This window comes from Lachnellula hyalina (assembly GCF_007821495.1).
Source record: "Lachnellula hyalina strain CBS 185.66 chromosome Unknown contig00061, whole genome shotgun sequence".
NCBI classification, from domain to species: Eukaryota; Fungi; Ascomycota; class Leotiomycetes; order Helotiales; family Lachnaceae; genus Lachnellula; species Lachnellula hyalina.
Window position 1 is genome coordinate 65,856 of NW_022157175.1, and position 20,971 is coordinate 86,826.

Below are 20,971 nucleotides of genomic sequence, written 5' to 3' on the forward strand. Positions count from 1 at the left end.
ACCGGGACATCTTCCATCAAATGATACCGGTAGTGCATGTCCAACTTTAGTTAGATATAGCTTCGGCGAAGACAGGATTTGATTCAATCAGATAGGATAAAAAGATTGACATGCCAAGAGATGCACTCTGGAGTCTGCAAGCAATGCGTCGTATTCTTCGAGACTCCTACACAGCAAAGGATCTTCAGTATTAAAATGTCCTTTCAGCCTTGCTGCAAATACTATTTAGATGACTTTCGGCGAGCTGAGTTGCATGGCTCAAAGGTATTCAGAAACAATTTTGAGATTCCCAAATCCGTGATACATGCCATCGAACGCCGTCCAAAGATAGATGGAAACCCCAAAAATGTGCCGATAGGTGGCTGAACATGAAACAATACAAGGAATAACAAAATATACATTATCAGCTGTCAGACCTAGAAACAGGAGATGCTTCATCCGGTTCGTCGCGTTGCCGAACCTGACCTCTACCCCAAATATTCCCCGTCAACCCAAAGAACCAAGTTCGAATCTACTTAGTGTCAGCACATACGAGCAAGAACATTTGAAAATCCTAAATAGTACCGTATGGAATGGAGGGTTCTCTGGATTGCCTGTGGTATTCCAGTCCAAGAACAGAACTCCATAGACCGCCACAACTGCAAGAGCACAATCAGCTTGGCTGTTCCCATTACACGCCGTAGAAGCACCTACAAACAACAGACCCGAATTGTACCATCTTCACTGCCTTCGTCCAACGGGGTCGCGCCCATCGTAGCTTCGATCTCCTACGGAATCTGCGCTCGAGTCTGAATTGGTGTTTGGGATGTATCTTTGTGAAGTCTGGAGGCCATAATCGTTTCGCTTTATAGGGATTCGTGTATATTAATGGGATCTCTTCTGCGCCTCTCTGGGCGGCTCTGCGAATTATTGTGGGAAACATTGCTATGGTGTTGATGTATTTCTGAAGACCTCGGGAAGCTCTTCCAGGTTGCATTCAAACTGATGCCTCGCTTCCCTGAGGCATTCATGCATCCTTGCAGAAACAACCCCACCAACCCAACTCTAAATTTATGTCCTAGCAGAATATTTACAGCGACTCCAAGAACAACAACGGCATACACGTACAAAGATTGAGCGAGGAACAAGGGAGAGTTTGCAACTCCTACACCCGCAATCATGGCAGCAGTAGACACCACTGCAAAAGCTTTGGAGGCCGTCACTGTCTCCAAAACTAAGGAGTTGAAAGGCGCAAGTACCCCGCTACTTCGAAAGAATAAACCATTTTATTGACCGTGAAGCTATAGACCGAGAAGAGAGATAGCCTCGTATCAATCGAGAAGAAATACCAAGCACAATGGCAAAAGGACCGCATTTTCGAGCCAGACGCGCCCTCGACGACCGAAGTACCCCTCCACTCCATCTCCGCCGCCGCTCTGCGCGAGAAGGTCCCCAAATTTTTTGGAGTCATGGCATATCCTTATATGAACGGTACTCTACATGCAGGACACACCTTCACAGCCAGCAAAATCGAGTTTACCGCCGGTTTTTCCCGGATGCAAGGCAAGCGGACTCTGTTCCCTCTTGGTTTCCACTGCACGGGAATGCCGATTAAAGCTTGTTCCGACAAGCTGATAGACGAGGTGAAGATGTTTGGGCAAGAGTTTGAGAGATACTCGGATGAGGAGGCGTTGAATGACAAGACAAATGCACCCCCAGCGCCGAGTCAGCACCACGAGGATGTCACGAAATTCACGGCGAAGAAGGGCAAGGCGGCGTCGAAGGTCGTCAAGATGAAATATCAGTTTCAGATCATGCGCGCACTCGGTATTCCAACACAGGAAATCCACAGATTTTCTGACCCCCAGTACTGGTTAGAGTTCTTTCCTCCTCTCTGCAAACAAGATCTCACGAATTTCGGAGCACGAATCGATTGGCGGAGATCGTTTGTCACTACTGATGCGAATCCGTACTATGATGCTTTTGTTCGGTGGCAGATGAACCGCCTCAAGGAGTTGAAGAAGATCAAGTTTGGGAAAAGATACACAATCTACTCACCCAAAGATGGCCAACCATGTATGGACCACGACCGTAGCGAGGGAGAAGCTGTTGGACCCCAAGAATACACGGCTATTAAATTAAAAGTTAAGGAATGGGCACCTGAAGCTGGTGCCGAGATCAAGGGCAAGGTGCCTGAAGGCGCAGATGTCTTCTTCGTACCAGCTACTCTGAGACCGGAGACGATGTACGGACAAACCTCATGTTTTGTTGGACCGAAGATCAAATATGGTGTTTTCAAGGTTTCAGAATCCGAATTCTACGTTATCACTGATCGAGCTGCGCGGAATATGGCATATCAGGGCATCTTCCCCAAAAACGGTGTTGTCGACAAGGTTGCAGAGGTTCTTGGTTCGTCTTGCGTCGGTACACTTGTTGTTGGTCCGCTTTCTGTTCACAAAGAGGGCTTCAGAATTCTTCCCATGGAATCCGTCCTTCCTACAAAGGGTACAGGAGTTGTCAGTTGTGTACCTTCAGACAGTCCGGATGATTTTGCTACGATTACAGATCTCGCGAAAAAGGCGGAATATTATGGCATCAAGAAAGAGTGGGCTGAGTTGGAGATTGTCCCAATTATTGGCACACCTTCCTATGGTGATCTTGCTGCTCCTTTCCTTGTGAAGAAATTCAAGATTGCCTCGCCGAAAGATACAAAGCAGCTCGAGGAAGCAAAGGAACTTGCATACAAGGAGGGATACTATCAGGGTATCATGAAGATCGGTGACTTTAGCGGCGAGAAGGTCGAGGTTGCCAAGCCAAAGGTCCGTCAGCAGCTTATTGACTCTGGTGAGGGTTTCGCATACTCAGAACCGGAGAGAAAGGTTGTAAGTAGATCAGGGGACGATTGCTGTGTTGCTTTGATGGATCAGTGGTATCTTGATTACGGAGAGGATTCATGGAAGGCGGTTGCGTTGAAGTTTGTTGGGAATGAGGGCGGCAAGGGCTTGAACACTTTCTCGCAGGAGACAAAGAATGGATTCGAGGGTGTGCTGAATTGGCTCAATCAGTGGGCTTGTGCGCGAACATACGGTCTTGGTTCTAAGCTTCCTTGGGATCCTCAATTCTTGGTTGAGAGTTTGAGTGATAGTACCATTTATATGGCCTACTACACCATTGCTCATTTGCTTCACAAGGACATCTTCGGCAAGACCCCTGGATTGGCTGGTATCAAACCTGAACAGATGAAGGATGAGGTGTGGGATTACGTCTTTGCTCGACGAGAGTTGAGTGATGAAATTCTCACGGAGAGCGGTATCTCAAAGGAGACACTTGGTTCGATGAGACGAGAGTTCCAATACTGGTATCCGTTGGATCTCAGAGTATCCGGCAAGGATCTCATTCCCAACCATCTCACTTTCTTCATCTACATTCATCTCGCGATCTTTCCTCCAGAATACTGGCCCAAAGCAGTCCGTGCAAACGGTCATTTGCTTTTGAACGGAGAAAAGATGAGTAAATCCACCGGCAACTTCATGACTTTAGACGATATGGTCAGAAAATACGGCGCAGACGCAAGCCGAATCGCCCTAGCCGATGCAGGCGACGGAGTCGCAGACGCCAATTTCGAAGAAGATGTTGCAGACAACAACGTGCTCCGCCTCTTTACCCTTCGCGAGTGGTGTGAGGATCAAGTCAAAGACCAAGCCTCCCTGCGCTCTGGCCCCAAAAACGATTTCCTCGATGCGCTTTTTGAGAACGAAATGAATTCCCTGGTTCACGAAGCTTACACGCATTATGCGGATACGAACTACAAACTCGCGCTCAAATCCGCACTTTACGATTTCACATCCGCGCGAGACTTCTACCGCGAAGCTAGCGGTGCTGCGGGGATCAAAATGCATAAGGACCTCATCTTTCAATACATCGAGCTGCAAGCTCTTCTCCTCACAGTCATCGCTCCTCATTGGGCAGAATACATTTGGCTCGAAGTCCTCCAAAAGCCCTCCACTGTCCAAAACGCGCTCTGGCCTCAGGTCCCCGCAGCCAACCCTGCGTTGTCCGCAGAAAGAGAATATGTACGTAATACAAGCAGCAACGTAACCAGTGCAGAGGCAGCGCAGCAGAAGAAGAAGGCGAAGGGTAAAGATATCGGTTATGATTTGAAGAAGCCGAAGAAACTCTCTATCTTCGCCGCGGCGAAATTTCCAGCGTGGCAGGAAAAGTACATCGACCTTGTACGCGAGGCGTGGAACCCGGATACTAAGACTGTGAATGACAAAGAGCTCAATGGCAAGATTGCGAAGATGGGAGAGATGAAGAAGGCTATGCCGTTTGTGCAGGGCTTGAAGAGAAGACTTGTTGGTGGAGAATCCCCTCAGCATGTCTTTGAGCGAAAGTTGGCATTTGATGAGCTGAAGACTTTGGGGAATATGGTGCCTGGGTTGAAGAAGGCGGCGGGACTCTCGGTGGTGGATATTGTGGAGGTTGCGGAAGGGGGGAAGAGCGGAAAGGTTGTCGGGGGTGGGATTAGGGAAGGGTTGCCGGGGAATGCGGAGAGTGCTGTACCGGGGGTGCCGACTTTTCATTTTGAGAATGTGGAGGGTTAGGGTTTGCTCATGTTATTCAGATATGAGATGGATTATTTGCATTAGTGGCTTGGTTCGTTTGATGTAGTTATGATGAATGCAAAAAAATAAGGAATGATGGACCATTGCAATGATAGCTACGCTGATTTGGACGAGAGTAAGGAGGGCAACGCTCCTAGTCTAGGTAGCGCGCGAAAGGATTTGGAGGAAGTTGGGGATGGAGAAAGGGGCTGCTAATGAACGACTGACTTCCTGAATCTAACTAATATCACGTGTCACGAATGCCTTTTCTTAATACTATACAATCTCATGTTTAAGAGTAAAATGCCCTATGTTACGTTTCTGCGCATTCAAAGTCCCGGTAAGGGATTCATTCCAGAGAGCCAAATACGGTTTCGCGAAATATATGTACTCTGTGCAATACTGGGCAGCGACACGTGACTCTAACTACCATAGCTTCGAAGGAAGTTCAACTTCATGCAAAGTTACCTTACCTTATATATCCTAACTAGCTGAGGTATACTCACGGTAATCTTTCTGCAATTCCAGTACAGAAGAATATCAGAATACCATATCAACGCAGACTTAATTTATTTATAATTTCTTCAAATTTTTCTCCCGAGTACTTTCCACCACCGCAGGAAATCAAGGAACAACACCACCCCCTGTCCAATGACGCAACGTCTCCCCTCACCAGCCACATCCTCCTTCCCGTTTAAGTCTTGACCCCTGGTGTACCCGCTGGTGGTTATCTTGCGTAAGGAGGTGCGGCGAATGAGAGGAGAGGGTGGTGTGGCTGAAGCAGGGCAGTTGGCATGGCAGGCAGGGCAGGACAAGCTTTCTATCTAATGCATGCATGCGCCGCCTCGGCTCGGTTTGTTTGTGCTTGGTTGGCGTTGGCCCATGGATGGGGGGACGGGACGTGTGATGGATGTATTAATATCTGGATGGGATCTTGTTTTATACTTGTAAATAATATTCTATTGGCTTTCTTGAATAACATACCATACAAGACGAAACAATACAACCAACTATCACTCTCAATTACTGTAATTGCAACCATCCGTCGCTATCTATCTACATACTATACCAGCAAACAGCAGCACAATGCATATCTCAATCCTCGTACCGATCTTCCTCACAGCAGCAGCAGCGGCAGTAGCAGTAGCCGCGACAGAAACAACAGTCCTCGCAACATCAACGATCCTCTCCGGCGCAACGACAACCACAGTCGCAGCCCCTACCAGTACGCCCTCTACGCCGGGCACCACACTCCTGGGTCTCTCGTCTTCGTCCGCGGCCGGAACCACGCTCTTGGGTCTTTCTACCTCGACGACGGCTACGGGTTCGGATACGAGGGTTACGGGGATTACGCCGGGTGGGTTGAATCATCCGGCGTCGACGAGTAGTGCGAGTGCGAGTGCGAGTGGAAGTGGGACTGGGAGTGCGGAGATAAGTGGGTATTTGAGTAGTGTGTTGAGTGTGGAGCATTCGGGCGGGGGGGCTGGTGGTATGTATACTTTCTTCTGCATATCTATGAGGGAGGGAAAGGGCTGATGTTTGAATAGGCGTTACACCATCAGCTGTGGCGAGTAGTGCGAGTGCGAGCGCGAGCGCGAGTTCAAGCTCTAGTAGTGGTGCGGGGGTGAAGGATGTGAATGTGGTTAGGAGTATGGGGGGATTGGTGGTGTTTGTTGGGATAGGGGTTTTGGTTTTGTAAGGGAGGAATGGGAGGGAGGGGAAGCTGGCTATGTGACACGTTTGCGATGAAGGAGTTTGGGATATTTGATTGCATTTTATGTATTCTGGACATTTAATCTAATACCCAACATAGCGTCAAGGTCTTCGTTTTGCGTCTTTCAAGTTGGTGAAAGCAAGTGTCTAGTGATAGATGTTAGCAATCATGTCAAAAGAATGATTTTATAACCAAAAAGGTAAAATAATTGAGTGATCAGACAGCAGTTGGTACTTGGTTTGTGTCCACATTATAATTCAGAACAGGTCTGTGAATAAGGTTTTTCATCATATCACCGGGGGGAAAGCAAAAGAAAAAGAGCAAACTTACTTTACAAGTAGTAGAGTGGCCAACCAATATGGTGCCACTCAATCCGTTCTCTTCTTGAAGAACGAATCCATTGTCTTCTGGCTTGGGTCATGCTTCAAGCTACCAATACCACCTCGAGTCTTCTTCAACCCATTCAGATGCTCCAAGCTATTCACTGCCTTTACCGTAAGTAATATATGTGAGAGCACTGGGCGAGAGACTGGGGCAGAAATTGTAGCTGATGATGAAACACCTGTAGACTGTTGCGACAGCTCTGGTGGCCCTGCTTCTGCCGATGAGAGTGTGGGGGGAACTTCGAGAGGGGGCCCATAGGTAGGCTTCTCTTGCACTGGAATGACCCCGGGTCTCAGTTTGACCTCGAGATCCAACACCCCAGTATTCGACCAACCTCCTATGTAATCTAGACTCAGACCACGGTCAGCAGACGTAGCTATAGCTACATTTGCTGGGGGGAATCGCTTCAAGATGCTTCTCCAAAGATAATTTAGTATTATACCATGCGCGACGACAACGATTGAATGCTCGTCCCGGACCACGGCAAATAGTGGAAAAAGATGTACATCGACGAAGGCATCCACCCGAGCCATCATGGATTCTTTTGACTCGACGTCTCGAAACCCAGGATCGTTCCGGTGGGCATCGAGATGTACATCTCTCCCACTCGGATCCCGAGGACGTTGACTGAATGTCTTGCCCTCGTAAAACCCAAAGTCCTGTTCGCGAAGCAGATGGAGCTGGACGACGGCTTGTGGGGTAGGGGATTGCGCGACTCGAATAGCTTCGGCGGTATTGGCTGCACGCTGCAGGTCAGAAGAGAAGATATGGGAGACCTTTACATCTGTTGCTGCGAGGTGAGCACCAAGTCGAGCAGCTTGAAGCACTCCATGGTTCGTGAGGGCAGAGTCTGTGATGCCAGCACTGGGATTGTCAGCCAGAGATCAATGTGCAGGAAAGGGAGGTTCGTACTAGACTCCTGCGACATTGTGGACGGTCTCGCCGTGTCTGATCAAGAATAACCTCATCCCGCCCTGTGGGAGAGGGCAGTTGTGGTTGTTCAGCTTGGGATCATGCTCGGTGGCGGAGTTGTAGAGGAAGAGGAAAGCTTTGGTGGGAAGGAAAAATTATTTTCTACTCCGGAGCACTGGCAGGGGTCTAGCGTGGCTTAGTCAGCATCTGTAAAGCGGAAGCGGAGTCAAGACATGATTCGCCGCTTCTTCAATATCATAACGACACCTGAATATCACAAGAGCATCACTAAAACCCTGTGAAATACATTCAAATTCAAAGAACTCCGACTGAAACTCCAGGAAAACAAATCTGAGATACTCGCAAACAACACGTTATTCAGCTCCTGGCCGCTTCATCGAGGACGCAACGAGCATAGATGATAGCTCTAGGTCATCATGGCTGATACAGGGCCGCAAGATTGGTTCTCAGATATCCAGCAGGCGTAGGAAGCGGCAGGATGAGAAAGTATCTCACATTTCTCGAACTATTCAGAATGGGCATCTTCTCTTATAACTTTGGACTTTTTGATTACCATCGGCATTGCCACCTATTTTTACCGGTGCAACTTACAGCTCTGCCGGTGGATCTTTCAACCAGACCCTGTCAAATAGCAAGATCGTGTCGCTCACCGTCTGAACCCCTTTTATTTTCACCTCTGTATGCTCATTTTTGTGGTTAGCAACACTTGGGTGACTATTTGGTTGCAAAACCCTTCCTGGCTTTCACAGGGCTGGTATCCAGTGGAAAATCTCCTTGGGTTAACCTGGTACTCCAACTCTACTGCTCCTGGAAATATGACGAAAGCGTAACTTGTTGGAGGATTACTTTTTGGCAAAAGTATACACTGAGTATTTCTTCCTGTATCGTTTCATCGGAGCGAACTGCCGTCCCTGGTTGTTCGCCAGTTAATCCTCGTTGGCCGTTGTTGTTATCGTGCTATGCATTTTCTATTCCGCCTCTTAATGTCTTGGATATCCTGGGGCATCTTTTCTGCTTGCTACACGAACCAATCGCTGGACATGTCAGTACTGATGCTTGTCTTAGACGTTGTTGGGACGCTGGTCTGGTCAACCCGGCGGATATGGTGTCCCTATGTCTCGGGCCCTTAACAAGTCCTTCAGCCTCTACTTCGATTGGATTTCTTACCGTATCATTCAAAAACACTTCTTGGTCCGCCTGTCATTTCATTTTTGTCTGGGGCACTTGGTGGTCAAAGTTTCGGAAGAAGAGTCATCCCGGGATTCGCCCAGGCTGTCCCCGAACAACACCTTCACCTCTGGAACCACTTCACGGGATTCCAACTTCCGGACAGTACTTGCACGATCTCTCTTTGCAAGCTGGTCAGGCACTGTACACAAAGCGCAGTCATATTGAATATCATCAGCTCGTGGGTTCTGCAACCTCGGATGTTAGGCTTAGAGGAAAGTTTTCTCCAACGCAACTCGCTGGTTTTCCAGCATGCGTGGATCTATCTCACACAACTTCATCACCACCACCATATCCGTATATTTACTCTCCGAAAACCATTCGGGACTTCTGCGGATACGTAGCTTCGAGTTTCAACCGGACGAAAAGCGTGGATTCTTTAGCAGTCATTCTTTTCACTTGTTTTAGTACCCATTCACTCTGCGTCGCCAGGGCCGTCACTTCCTTCAACAACAATCCCAAGCGTCCCCAGTCAGCTTCCAACACAACTTTACCAATTCATCAATACCAGCAGTTTGCTTGTTTGCAAAGTATCCAGGGAGTTTGCGTGAATACCCTCCTACGTTTAAATCACCTATCTTTTGTAAGTTTTGGCTGCAATTGACTTCCTCCTCACTTTTTTGGTGGAACTTTTATCAATTGACTCAAGTCTGGGGAAGTTCGCCTCGCCTGTCCGGCCAAAGACAATCCGCTGCACAACACCTATGCACGCTCCAGTGAGCATCATCCTGCACCTCTTGCATCCCTCTTCCACCACCATCATCTTTTCATGTCCTCGATTTTACCAAGTCCTGTCAACTCCACCTTCTCTCCACACATGCCTTTCGCCACAGAACCATTTGAAATGCACGTCTACTTCCAACTCCATTCGTGTTCCTACGCAATCCCACAAAACTTTTCTTCACGATTCCCCTTTCTCGAAATGCTCCCTTTGCCCAACCGCTTTGTTGTAACTAGGGGTGCTCTTTATCCACAAATATGCTCTTGCCTCTCCTTAATCCACCTGTCGCCATCCTCACCCGCTCTCCATCTACTTACCAGGCTATCGATTATCGACGACCCATGCTCCACTCTTCTGATTCCCAGACTAACGGCACGTTCCACTAGTAATTTACCCGTACTGTTGCCGCTTAGGCTGTATCCACCATGCACCAAGAAGCGGAACTTCCACTCACCCCTCGCAGTCTTACTCCGGCTGAATCCGAAGGGGAATCAGATATTGAACTCAATTACGATGCCCCTGCAACCGCCGCCCCAGAAGATGCGTTCTTCAAAGACTTTTCGAAAAGTCGCCTCGCTTCCAGCATTCATCACCTTGGCGTGATCCTTAATTCAAAACGCAAAGCTGCACTAGAACCCATTCGGGGAGCGACAACAGCATGGCTTGACCAAGATAAGAGCGGCAATTATGATCCAAGCACCAAACGCATCCGTCCCCCAGTAAGAAGAAGCAAGAGGGTCAAGTTAGCAGGGGATGACGAGAATAGCACTCGGAATTCTCGGAGGACATACAGACGAGCAGGTTATAGTTTGACCCTGTCTTTCTTCTTTGCAAATAAGAAAGCTTTGACTTATCTGAAATCCATCACTCCAAGTTCAGAAGATTCGGAAGGTATCAACGCTGATGATGAGTTCTCGGATACCGTGAAATCGGACGACGATTCTGGTAGTGGTTCTCGTAGGGCTCGCAGAAAAGTCAAGGCGCCTAAGAGACTTGGCGCTGTTGCAAATAGGTTGGTCGCATTCAAAATTCTCTTATGCTGTAGCTGACATCCGACACAGAGAAGATGGCCTGGGACTAGATGATCTAACAGAAGGTAATCCTCAACGACGAGGTTGCAAAGCTTGCTTCCACTTAGGGAATGATGATTGCTCCCTCATCCAGGAGGCGTTTGCATATCCATGCGCTGCATGCGATGATGCCGATTTAGAATGCGAGTTTATCGTTCCGCCAAAGCTTAAGAAATCTTGCGAGGGATGCAAAAGGAGACGAATCACCTGCTCCTACAAAGACGACGGTGGAAAGGACGTCGATACATGCAATGCATGTGAGTATGATGATGAAACTTGCTGCGCTGCTCCTTTAAAGGAATCGTCATACTCGAAAAAGTTCACTAAAGTTTCACTACCGGTAACCGACCCGATTGCTGGCCGAATGTTCACTGCTTGCTGTCAATGTCGCGAAGCTGGTTTGAGATGCTCATTGAAAAGAGATCAGCCGGGACCATGCAAAATCTGCCGCGAGAATGGCGACAAGTGCACTTTCGCTCTGGAGTCTAATAGCAATGCAATTGCACAATTATCTAAAGCCAAGCGTCCTCAGAAACCCCAGAAAACTCAGAAGTTCAATAAGGGTTCGCAGAAGCATCAGCGAGCTAAGCGGACACCAATCTTACCTGTATCTGTACAATATGCAACCGACAGCCTTGCGACATCAGAAAAATCGTGGCAAATTCTCGGAAAAGAAGCAGAGAGAGAATTCAAGAAGAGCTCGCGGAGCAAAAGAAAAGGCGAGAAATGTACCTCCTTGTCACTACCACCAACACTAATGCCAATATCAGCAGGCATCCCACACAAGATGATAAAAACCTGCTTCGCGCACCCAATCAAGTTCAACTACATTCCCGACCCCCTAGGCGCACACCCATGCTCATGGTGCGCATTCCCTTTCTTTGGGCTCTGGGGCCACGGCGAAGTAAGCGTCGAAGTTATCCCCTGGGGCGGCTCCCTTGGCAACGAGGAAGTAGTAGGTGGGCATTCTTCCAACCGTGACTCCAAGCATAACAAGGAGAGTAGTAAAATGTGCGTCGCGTGCACGTTTTCCCGCGTGCGGACTTTGACATGTCAAGGCCACAGAGTAAAACGGATTCCAGGTTTTGATATCGATGCTTGTACACCGGCCTGTCTGGAGGCGAGTTTCAAGGCTCTTGCAGTGGGAGATAGGAAGGGTGGGGAGTTGGCGGTGCGGACGAAGTGGTGCAGTATCTGCGTTGCAGTCGCCGAGTACAAGTGTTGCGCTTCACAACATTATTCTGCATCCGCTGAACCTATTGCGAACGGAAACGGAAACGTCCTGGAGGGATGTGGCCTTTTCCTCTGCGCTACGTGCAATTATACGTTTGAACGTGTTGAAAAGAGCAAGGGGAGTGCTCCGAATGTGGTTGTGCTGGATGCTTTGATTAAGGTGAGGGGTGATGAGCTGTGGATGCATGGTAGGGAGGCGGGAGATGATGCGGATCGGATGAGGGCGGATGCGATGTTCTTGACGACGAAGGGGGAATTGATGGAGAGGATGGCGCAGGGGATGGATTTGGATGGTGGTGGTGGTGACGTGGAGGGGGATGGGGGAAAGGAGAGGGAGTTTGAGGCTGGGTTGGGACAGATGTTGGTGGAAGTTGATGGGGAAAAATTGGGAAAGAGAAAAGGAAAGAGAGATGATAAGCGGAAGGTGTTTGGGGGGTGAGTTGTCGCTGAAGAGTATAGTGGGTGTCAATGGCAATGGCAAAGGGAATGGGAAGCCGAAGGTAGATCGGAAAGGCAAGGGGAAAGCGCTGCCGGGGGTGAAATATGAGGAGACGAAGAACGGATATAGGGCGAAAAGTCTGTCGCCGGAGGATCTGAAGGCTTGGGAGGAGTTGTGGGCATGAACTGAAGAGGACGCGGCGGGGGTCCGAGTGGTGGAAAATATAGGAGTGGAACAGGAGTCCTATTATAGAACCCTTGGTCATTCTGCCTCTGCTTCCTGGGTGTAGGTATATGTTTGTAGTTCATGCCTATTTCATTCCTGCGAGGCAGCGATTCAAAGTCCAGCAGGAGCTGGGGCTGGGTCTCCGGCGCAGAGTCAATATCAGAAGCTTGGAGATTTTCAATCGACATTAAATTAGGAGCACAAATGTATATTCGTTCGCTCGCTTCAACTCGCAAACAGGAAAGACACAATAGGCAAGATTTCTTTCTACACCTTTCTAGGTGCGGTACTTTCTCTAAGCTGACTTGGAATTCCTTTATCGCTTGCGGAGTTTCTCTTCTCCATGCCCCCTGCCGGCTTCCTATGGGAGTGGCATGAAAGGGAAATAAGAAGAGGAAGATGGGGGGACAACTTTCAGAATCGAAAGCCTGTTTCCTACTGCGCTCCCAATAACATGAAAGGCCTGCATAATTTCAAGACTCGTTAAAGTAATCTTCATCAACCTTTACAAACTTATAAGCCTTCATTATTCCAAGTCCCAACCAATCCAATTTACTGCCTCTACGCCGAGCCGATCGTTAATGATTAGTATCACAGGTGTGATTTGATCACTTCTTACCAGCTAGTATGCATGCATGCATCTAGTAAGACTTAACTCTGGGTTTAGTGGTTGTAGCTTGTGATATAATAATATAATATAATATCTAGAGTGGGTAATAAAGCGAAGAGGAGAGGTTATGCCTAGTCATCCGCGCGCCCTAAGGTCACATGACTGACACGTGAATCCATCCCCGACCCGGATAGTCAAGAATACTCCCTTCGCACAATGTTGCAACGATGGTTGGTAGCGCTAGCGCGACAGGAGAAGGATTCTTCTACATAACACTTTACTCCTATTTAGATTTAGCTGCTATGGCTTTCTCATCTAAGCACCGAAGGCAAGGGAAATCTTACTCTCGGGGACTACGGATAGTTTATTTATTTATTTATCAATTTTTTGGATGATTATTCCGGGCGTTGTAGATAGATACTCTATGGAGCCTAGCAATATATGCAGTGTTTATTCCTACTGTAATGTTCTTATCTACAAGCACAGCACCCCTTTTCTTCCCAGCCTCCACTGCAATATCTTAGGAGTAAGGACCTCGAGCGCTGGAAATAATTAGACGTCTCTATCACTAGCGCTGTGTCTTAGCTTAGCCCTAAAGCCTAAGAGCAAGACTGTCATAAGATTAAAGGATATGATACTGAAATGAAGTATTTTCTGTAAGGATACATTGACGGGGGCCAATGCACAGACCCAGTACCGTGACTACAAAGGGCCGAATCAGATATTCCCAGCAGCCTTAGGTAAGAAGTGGGTATTCCCTTATACACAAAGCGGAGTATGTATATATGTCATAATCAACATAACATAATCATCTATCCCAAAACCAAGAAGCCTTCCGCAGGCCCGTAGAACGCCACATCGCTATGCGAGAATCGTAAAACCATCCATCTATTTCACAAAAGGTGATTTCGTAAGAACACCCAGGACCCGAGCTCAAGGAGGATTCTCCCCATTCGCAACATTCCCGATAACACCCTCTGCCCCGACCGGCGGCTTTTCATGGTGTGCCACACTCCCCTGGCCTCTCCACGTACTAACGGCATCGATGCCCGAACTCGCATACTCCTCAATAGTACCATATGCTCTGGGCGTAAGCTTGATCAGAGTGTGAAGCGGGACGGCTAGCCAGGGCGATTTGGTCTGGTCCTTTTTCATAAAGTAGGCATAGATGCAACGTAGGACGGCTTGGTGCGTTACGATGAGGATGTCTTCGGATCGCTCGAGTTCCATTATGATGGGCTCGAGGCGGATTACTACGTCTCGGTATCTGTTGGGGCTGTTAGTGGGGTAGATGGGTGGGGATGTGGGGATCATACGATTCGCCGCCGCGGTAGCGGTAGTTGTATTTATCTTCGTCTCGGGCGGCGAAGTCTTCGGGGTAGGCTTCTGCGATTTCTTGGTACGTCATGCCGTCGCAGACTCCAGAGTCGAGTTCATCCAGGGCTTTCCATTGTAGTTGGTTGTAGTGCTTAGGAAGGTACCGGGCGGTTTGAATGGTGCGTTTGAGGGTTGAGGTCCAGACAGTTAGGGGTCGATCATCCTGTCAAAGTCAGTACTAGATCTGCGGGGTGATGAATTGATGGTACATACCCCAACTGATCTGCGGACAAGTTCTGGAAGAAGCTTGGCATACTCATGACCCCGCGGCGAGAGGTCGGCATCACCACCAATCTGACCACCAAGATTGTACTCTGATTCTCCATGCTAAACAGGCAATTAGTATTTTCCTCGATTTCAAGGGTACAAACGCACCCGCGAGAGCCAGATAGAGCGGGGCTTGATGTGAAGGTTCATCAGGTAATAAACTACGCGACTTTGTAGATAGTCCTGAATGCGATTGATAATGACCCGCTTTCCAACATCCATAATCTTCAGATACGTGAGATCACTCTCGTCCTTGTCAATCGTCTCATAAACCCTCTCGTAATTCCGAATTCGTTTGCGGAAGTCCTGTGCAGCCTCTTCTGGATCCTGTCCAATGTAGTCTGGAGACGTGGTCTTGACTTCGAGGATATTGCTCATAATTAGATCTTCGTCATCGCATTTACTCTCCACGTATAACGTCTCAATACCATGCTCGTCCATAGCCTCAGCGATCCAGCGCCTGCGCTCCTTTGTAGAGTTCGTAGCATCCAGAATGCCAATCAGCCCACCCTTTTTAAACCAGGCAATCATATCATTCACAGCAGCTTCTGCGGCAGCCCGACGCATTCGTTCTCCCTCTGCATTGCTCGTATCGAAGAATTCGGCGGTAGGATGTGCGGTTTCTTTGCGACGGTAGTTCCCCACGTTGAAGACCTTTGCGTCAATGGACAGCCATGCAAGGTAGCGTTGAGCTGGCACGCAGAATATTAGCTATGGATCTACAGCGAGGGCGGGCGGGCGCATGGATGCAATTCGTACCTTTCTGTGCAATGAGAGATTTTCCGCGGGCCGGTAGCCCAACCATCACTACACAGATCTGTGTATCTTCCACCTGCACACCCAGACCATTAGTCTTTCTGGGTCGCATCATCTCCATGTTGGGCTGTCTTGAGGAAGGTTCCGAAGGCAAAGAAGATTGAAGGTAGGAGAAATTTCCAAGCAAGAGAGACGTGTAATGAAGCTTTCGGAGGGGGTCGCGTGAGGTGTCAAGGGGAAACAATGCAGAGCGGAAAGAAACGGCTGGGACGGGTGCTACTCGAGACTGCCAGATTGAGGGGTGAATTGGCAAAGGTCTCGGCAGATTTCAAGAGGGGAAAAGTGAGATGATAATATTGGATCATGCGGCAATCATGGAGCATTCAGCAAATCGTGGGTGATGTTGGAGAAGTGGTGATGTTCTATTGTGGGGGGAGGTGCCGATGTGGAAGAGAAAGAAGCATTATTTCTCGGGTCGGGAATTCCTTGCAATCGGATAGACCCCGTGGACCCCGCACACCACCAACTGCCCCTCCTTTTAGGATACGGAGACGGAGTACTCGGGGCACCCAGTATTGCAGATGGATAATGTATATGTAATATGTGGAATTCGTATAGCTTCTGGAATGCTTCAATTAATCATTCCATTTTCTTCATTGAAGATACGGTCTAGACGGAATTGTGGATGCTATTCTCTCTCTCATGCACTGCACGATACTGTACTTGAGCATCTAGTCATGCAAGGCAGCTGATAGGAAGTACTTCTTCTTTCTTCTCTCCCTGAAAACAAAGAAAGTTCTCACTCATCAAGAAAGCTATTTCCCTTTCTTTCATCCATCGTCAAAGCCAGGAAAGAGCACAAACAACGGACCAATCCGACGGGTTGACTTCTTAACCTCGGGTTCCTGAATCTTAGAGCTCCTGCGTTTGTGGTCTCATTATATTCCTTCTAACCGATCACCCACGGTAATCAGGTACCTAGGCAGTGCAGTCTTCACCGCCACAAGCACGTGTATCGCAACAGCTGATTATTTGAACCTCAATCACGCACGCACGCACGCACGCACGAATAAAACATAACAACCAACGCAACACCAAGAAACAAAAGCCTACTAATGACTAATGTGAGAGGCGAAAACGAGAAATATATAAAATGATAACAAACGTAAATATATACATACATTAGTCTTCCTATACATATCCTCCCTATTCCTCACCACCCCCGGGCCAGCTTTTACACCCAACATCTTTCCGTCCTACAATATCTCTCCTCTCCTCTCCTCTTCCCTCTCTCCTTCCCTCTCTTATCGCAAGTTTCCGTGCCTGACTTGCCTGCCTTGGGTATGAGTGGTGCTGTGCACGCGCGGGAAAATAATATACTCGTATGCAGAGGAGACGGGAGTAGAAGAGAGCGTTTGCAGTTGCATGTCACACCGCTTGATGAAGGAAGGCTTAGGTGAAGGGCGAAACGAAGGTGGGGATTTGCTTGCTGATATGGATCGAGCTTTGGATGCAGAAGGGGCAGGTGCAGGGCAGGTACGGGGCCCTTATCGCGATAAGAGTACAGTCAGTATGGTTAAATACGTTTTTTACATACCTATGTTCTTCAATATAAATCGTTAGAAATGGAACCTTTTAAAGGCTTTATATGTAAAGGAGATTTTGTTTTTATATAGCAAAGAACTCGTAGATTAAAATCGCATTGCTATGGATATGATCACAAGCTCCATGTCCTGGAATTGCTTTTTGGTCCCACCAGGTCCCGTGATCTGACAATAAGGCCAGACAAGGATGTTTTCTGACTTCCTCACTTCAATTCGTTCAACCTTTCATCACATATTTCGATTGAAGCAAGTGCTGTTTATAACGTCAAACACCGCAAGTCCTGGCAAATGAAGATACTTAGAGGAACAAGGGAAACGGCTTACAGTATTGATTGATTTCGTGTTTTGTTGTCGCGTCGCTGTTGTGCTTCAGATTTTGTATTTCACTTTGGAATTGAGTTCGCTTCAACGCTGTATATTCAGAAACTTTCTATGCTAAATGCGGGGATTGCCCTGATCATTCCTGGTAGAGAGCTACAGATGGAATCAGGAATGTGTTTCCAGGTGCCGCAAGCATGCTGGTGTGGATGCCTTTTGAGGCCTAAGATCCGACATCAATCTCAGGGGCTGCAAAAGTCAGGCTTGCTTATGACAAAGACCGGGAACAGTAGCCTGTGTGGAATACTTGCTCACAATTCCTTCAGGATATCTTCCCATCCCCTCTCCTTCAAATACTCCTCATCAAACTTCCAGCCGCCCGGTGGTGGTGACTTTCCGTCTCCGTATCCATCTGCTCCCCAAGCCAAGGACTCATAGTTGGGTTCGTCAAGTATGCGGAGTTGGGACTGAGGGTTGCTAGGAGGAGTACGTCTTTGGGCATGGATATACTGGTCGTACATCTCTGATAATTCTTCCACTCTACCGCCCCAAGTGGATCGCCCAGCCTCTGAGCCGCTGATTGATCTGTGTTCTCTGGAGGACTCTGCCAATTTCTGGGCTCCATGGCCTCTAAATTCTGGGCTGCCCATAGAGGCGAAGCTGGTGGCCAGAGCATCCACCCCGGAACTAGGCGAACTTATTCCACTACTACCCATCGTCGTGTCTCTAGAGCCACCTCCTCGAACCATATCTCTGGAGCTGTGGCTAAACCGTCCCCTCGAACCACCATGACCCTGATGCTTCGCCGGCATACTGACCCCCTCATGCGTCCAAATCTTGGTCTGCGAAACCCTCTCTCTCTCAACACTCTCCAAACCATCCAACCCCTTAAACTCCACCAGTTGCCTCTCAAACCACGGAATATCATCTCCCTTAACATTCGCCAGCTCCTCTGCCATTTCTCCTCCATCCAACTTGCTCGCGAACGCATCCACACTAAACCGATCCCGTCGCGGCAACGGCAGTCTCCTCTCCCCGAAAATCCTGGCACGCATCTCGCCCTCGGCTTTCAACTCATTCTGCTCCGGCCATGCTGCGCGACTTAAGTGCCACGCTCCGCCGCGCTTTTCAGGAAGCTGTTCGTATGATGGGTGCCAGAATGTCGTTTCGTCGATTGGGATGATCTCACTTTGTCCGAGATCAGATCGCTCGACTCGACGCTCGTTTTGGTTTCCTGAATTCTTCCAATCGGCCAGCTTAAAGGCACTTTCTAAACCCTCTCCAGTATCTTCAGTCCCCTGATACTTCCCCCCACTTCCACTTCTACTTCCACCAAGTCCCTCCCACCCCAAAACCTCCACGCCATACTTCCCCAACATCAGCAAATCTGTCTTCCGCCTCGCACTCGCCTCCCGTCTTTCCTTCACCCTTCTCTCAATCTTCCCATGCTCCCACTCAATACCCGCCTGTTTCACCTCCCCCAAATGCCTAACGTACTCGCTTACAGTCTGCGGGAAAACCGTCGAATCTAACAGGCCCAGATGACCAGCGTTCTTCTGGATGCGCTCGAATTTATCCTTGATGGCGCTTGCGCCCGATACCCAGGATGTGGAGGATCCGGCTATGTGATGTACGGTGCTGCTGGAGGCGGGGCGGGGCCGGGGGTTCATTCTCATGGCTGCTGGGTGCGTGGGTGGGTTTGAGGAAGTAAATGTGAAGGTGCTTCCACTGGAAATGGAAGTGTTGTGCCCGCGCCTGAGTATCTGCCGCGGAGCAGCCGGGAGATCCATCTTGAATGGCACCATAGCAATCCGTCTTACCTCCACCTCCCCCCCTACATTATCCTTCACAGCACAACGAGGTGGAGGACTCGATCCCAGCAGCGGAAAATCATCCGTATTCGTCGCATTATAGTACAATTGCGGTTCCGGCTCGCGTTCCGGCGCAGTCTCAGTCTCAGCTTCATCGCCCAACCGATCCCTCTTCCGCTGCTTCTTCATATGCCGTTTCTTCTGCCTCTTGCTCAGCGCAGGATCCGTGGATATGGCTGCTATGCGCGCTTGATTCTGCGTTGCTATGTAGAAGGATGAGGTTTGCGGGCGGGCGGGGAGAGTACTAGTGGTGTGTGGTGTTTGGGCGTGTGTTGCTAGTATGGGGCGCGAAGGGAGGGGGTGGGGTGTGATGGTGTAGAATTTCGGGGTTGGAGATGGCAGATCTTGGTCTAGCTCTTGCATGCTCGTGTCTTCTCGCGGCATAGTGATGGGTATCTCCTGGACACTTCTCGGTACCGTGGGAGTAGGGGTACTGATATCGAGACGTTGCAAATGCTCCATCACATCCCCTGCGCCCCAACCCTCTTGCGGAACGTGAGGCGCGTGATCATGCATTGTAGGCGATGTCAAGGGTATTAATTCTCGTGCTAGAGCGCGGAGGTGTGCTGGGTTCGCTGTTGGTGTTGTTGTGTTTTTTATATTTGTACGGAGGTGGAGATGTGGATGGAGGTGTGGGCTTGAGTGTGGGCTTGAATATGAGTGTGGCTGTGGGTTTGGTTGTGGAGACGCCATGACATGGTTTGTGTGAATAACTGTCTGTCTGTCTGTCTGTCTGCTAGTGCGCCAGTCCAAAAAGGTAGATCGATCGATACGTTCTTCCTTTCTCTGCTTTCCAAAATGATGTTTCTGGTCTGTGCTGAGAGTGAGTGCTCGCGAGCTGTTTTCTTTTATGCAAGGTAAAGAAGTTGTGGATGTGAATGGGTTCGCAGTGTGTGTATGTGTATGTGTATTGAGAGTGAATTGAGAGGGAGGGTGGTAGAAGATACGTGAAAGACTTTTGCCTGTGTGTTAACAGTAGCGTAGTAGAGAAGCCTACTGTGCCTATAGCATATTAATTTCATTTTTAAACACTTTGAATTATCTTATAAGAGAATTTATTTACAATTTTCAGGGGCTCTGTTTTGTATAAAGTGAAATTCGGGGGGGGGGGGAGGGGGGGGGTTTGAGTTAAGGTTTTAAGTTATACGCAGACAGCTTTAAGAAAAGTGCCGTACTGTTATAAATGAATCTTCGCTTCTTGTGTAGGAAAGGTGCGGATCTGTTAGGTGGAGTTATGAGATATAGTAGATCTAGGTGCAGTGTTTTAGCTTGGAGTTGTTTGGATTGAGTTGAGGATGGAGGATGTGGGGTGGTTTATTCAGGGGCTTTAGCGAGGTTTGGGTAGGATTGAGGTGTAGATAGATATAAGACGGGCACGATAATCCGGCAGATGGGGTTGTCTAGAACTCATGTCTGATGTTACAATGTCCTAATTCTGGTTGTGAAATTGAAGGGTGCTGAGTTATATTTACTTACGTGGCCAGCGACCGTTAGCGCCAGCTGATTGATATGTTCCGGTTCATTCGTGAATCTAGGAGATTCATGAATGAACTAGTTTATACGTGAATCTCAAATTGGTTAAAATGAGGATATATTTTAGTACTCTATATTATTGCTAGCAGTATTAGCTCTAGCTCTC

The 20,971-nt window shown here is 48.5% G+C and overlaps 4 protein-coding genes across 4 annotated transcripts; 1 reads left to right on the forward strand and 3 right to left on the reverse strand.

The window, feature by feature from the left end:
• Nucleotides 1-403: 403 nt before the first annotated feature.
• On the reverse strand, nt 404-752 carry LHYA1_G004804 (uncharacterized protein; the record flags this gene model as incomplete). The annotated part of the gene is made up of 3 exons (XM_031149759.1): nt 404-511; nt 565-638; nt 716-752. The coding sequence occupies 3 exons, from the start codon at nt 750-752 to the stop codon at nt 404-406; spliced, it is 219 nt and encodes a 72-aa protein (XP_031005596.1).
• Nucleotides 753-1,158: 406 nt separating this feature from the next.
• On the forward strand, nt 1,159-4,583 carry leu-6 (Leucine--tRNA ligase, cytoplasmic; the record flags this gene model as incomplete). The annotated part of the gene is made up of 2 exons (XM_031149760.1): nt 1,159-1,203; nt 1,287-4,583. The coding sequence occupies 2 exons, from the start codon at nt 1,159-1,161 to the stop codon at nt 4,581-4,583; spliced, it is 3,342 nt and encodes a 1,113-aa protein (XP_031005597.1).
• Nucleotides 4,584-6,665: 2,082 nt separating this feature from the next.
• On the reverse strand, nt 6,666-7,649 carry LHYA1_G004806 (putative phosphatase; the record flags this gene model as incomplete). The annotated part of the gene is made up of 2 exons (XM_031149761.1): nt 6,666-7,545; nt 7,594-7,649. 2 exons carry the CDS (start codon nt 7,647-7,649, stop codon nt 6,666-6,668), a joined length of 936 nt encoding a protein of 311 aa, XP_031005598.1.
• Nucleotides 7,650-14,072: 6,423 nt separating this feature from the next.
• FBP26 (Fructose-2,6-bisphosphatase) lies at nt 14,073-15,660 on the reverse strand (the record flags this gene model as incomplete). The annotated part of the gene is made up of 5 exons (XM_031149762.1): nt 14,073-14,406; nt 14,456-14,679; nt 14,730-14,843; nt 14,892-15,475; nt 15,543-15,660. 5 exons carry the CDS (start codon nt 15,658-15,660, stop codon nt 14,073-14,075), a joined length of 1,374 nt encoding a protein of 457 aa, XP_031005599.1.
• Nucleotides 15,661-20,971: the final 5,311 nt, after the last annotated feature.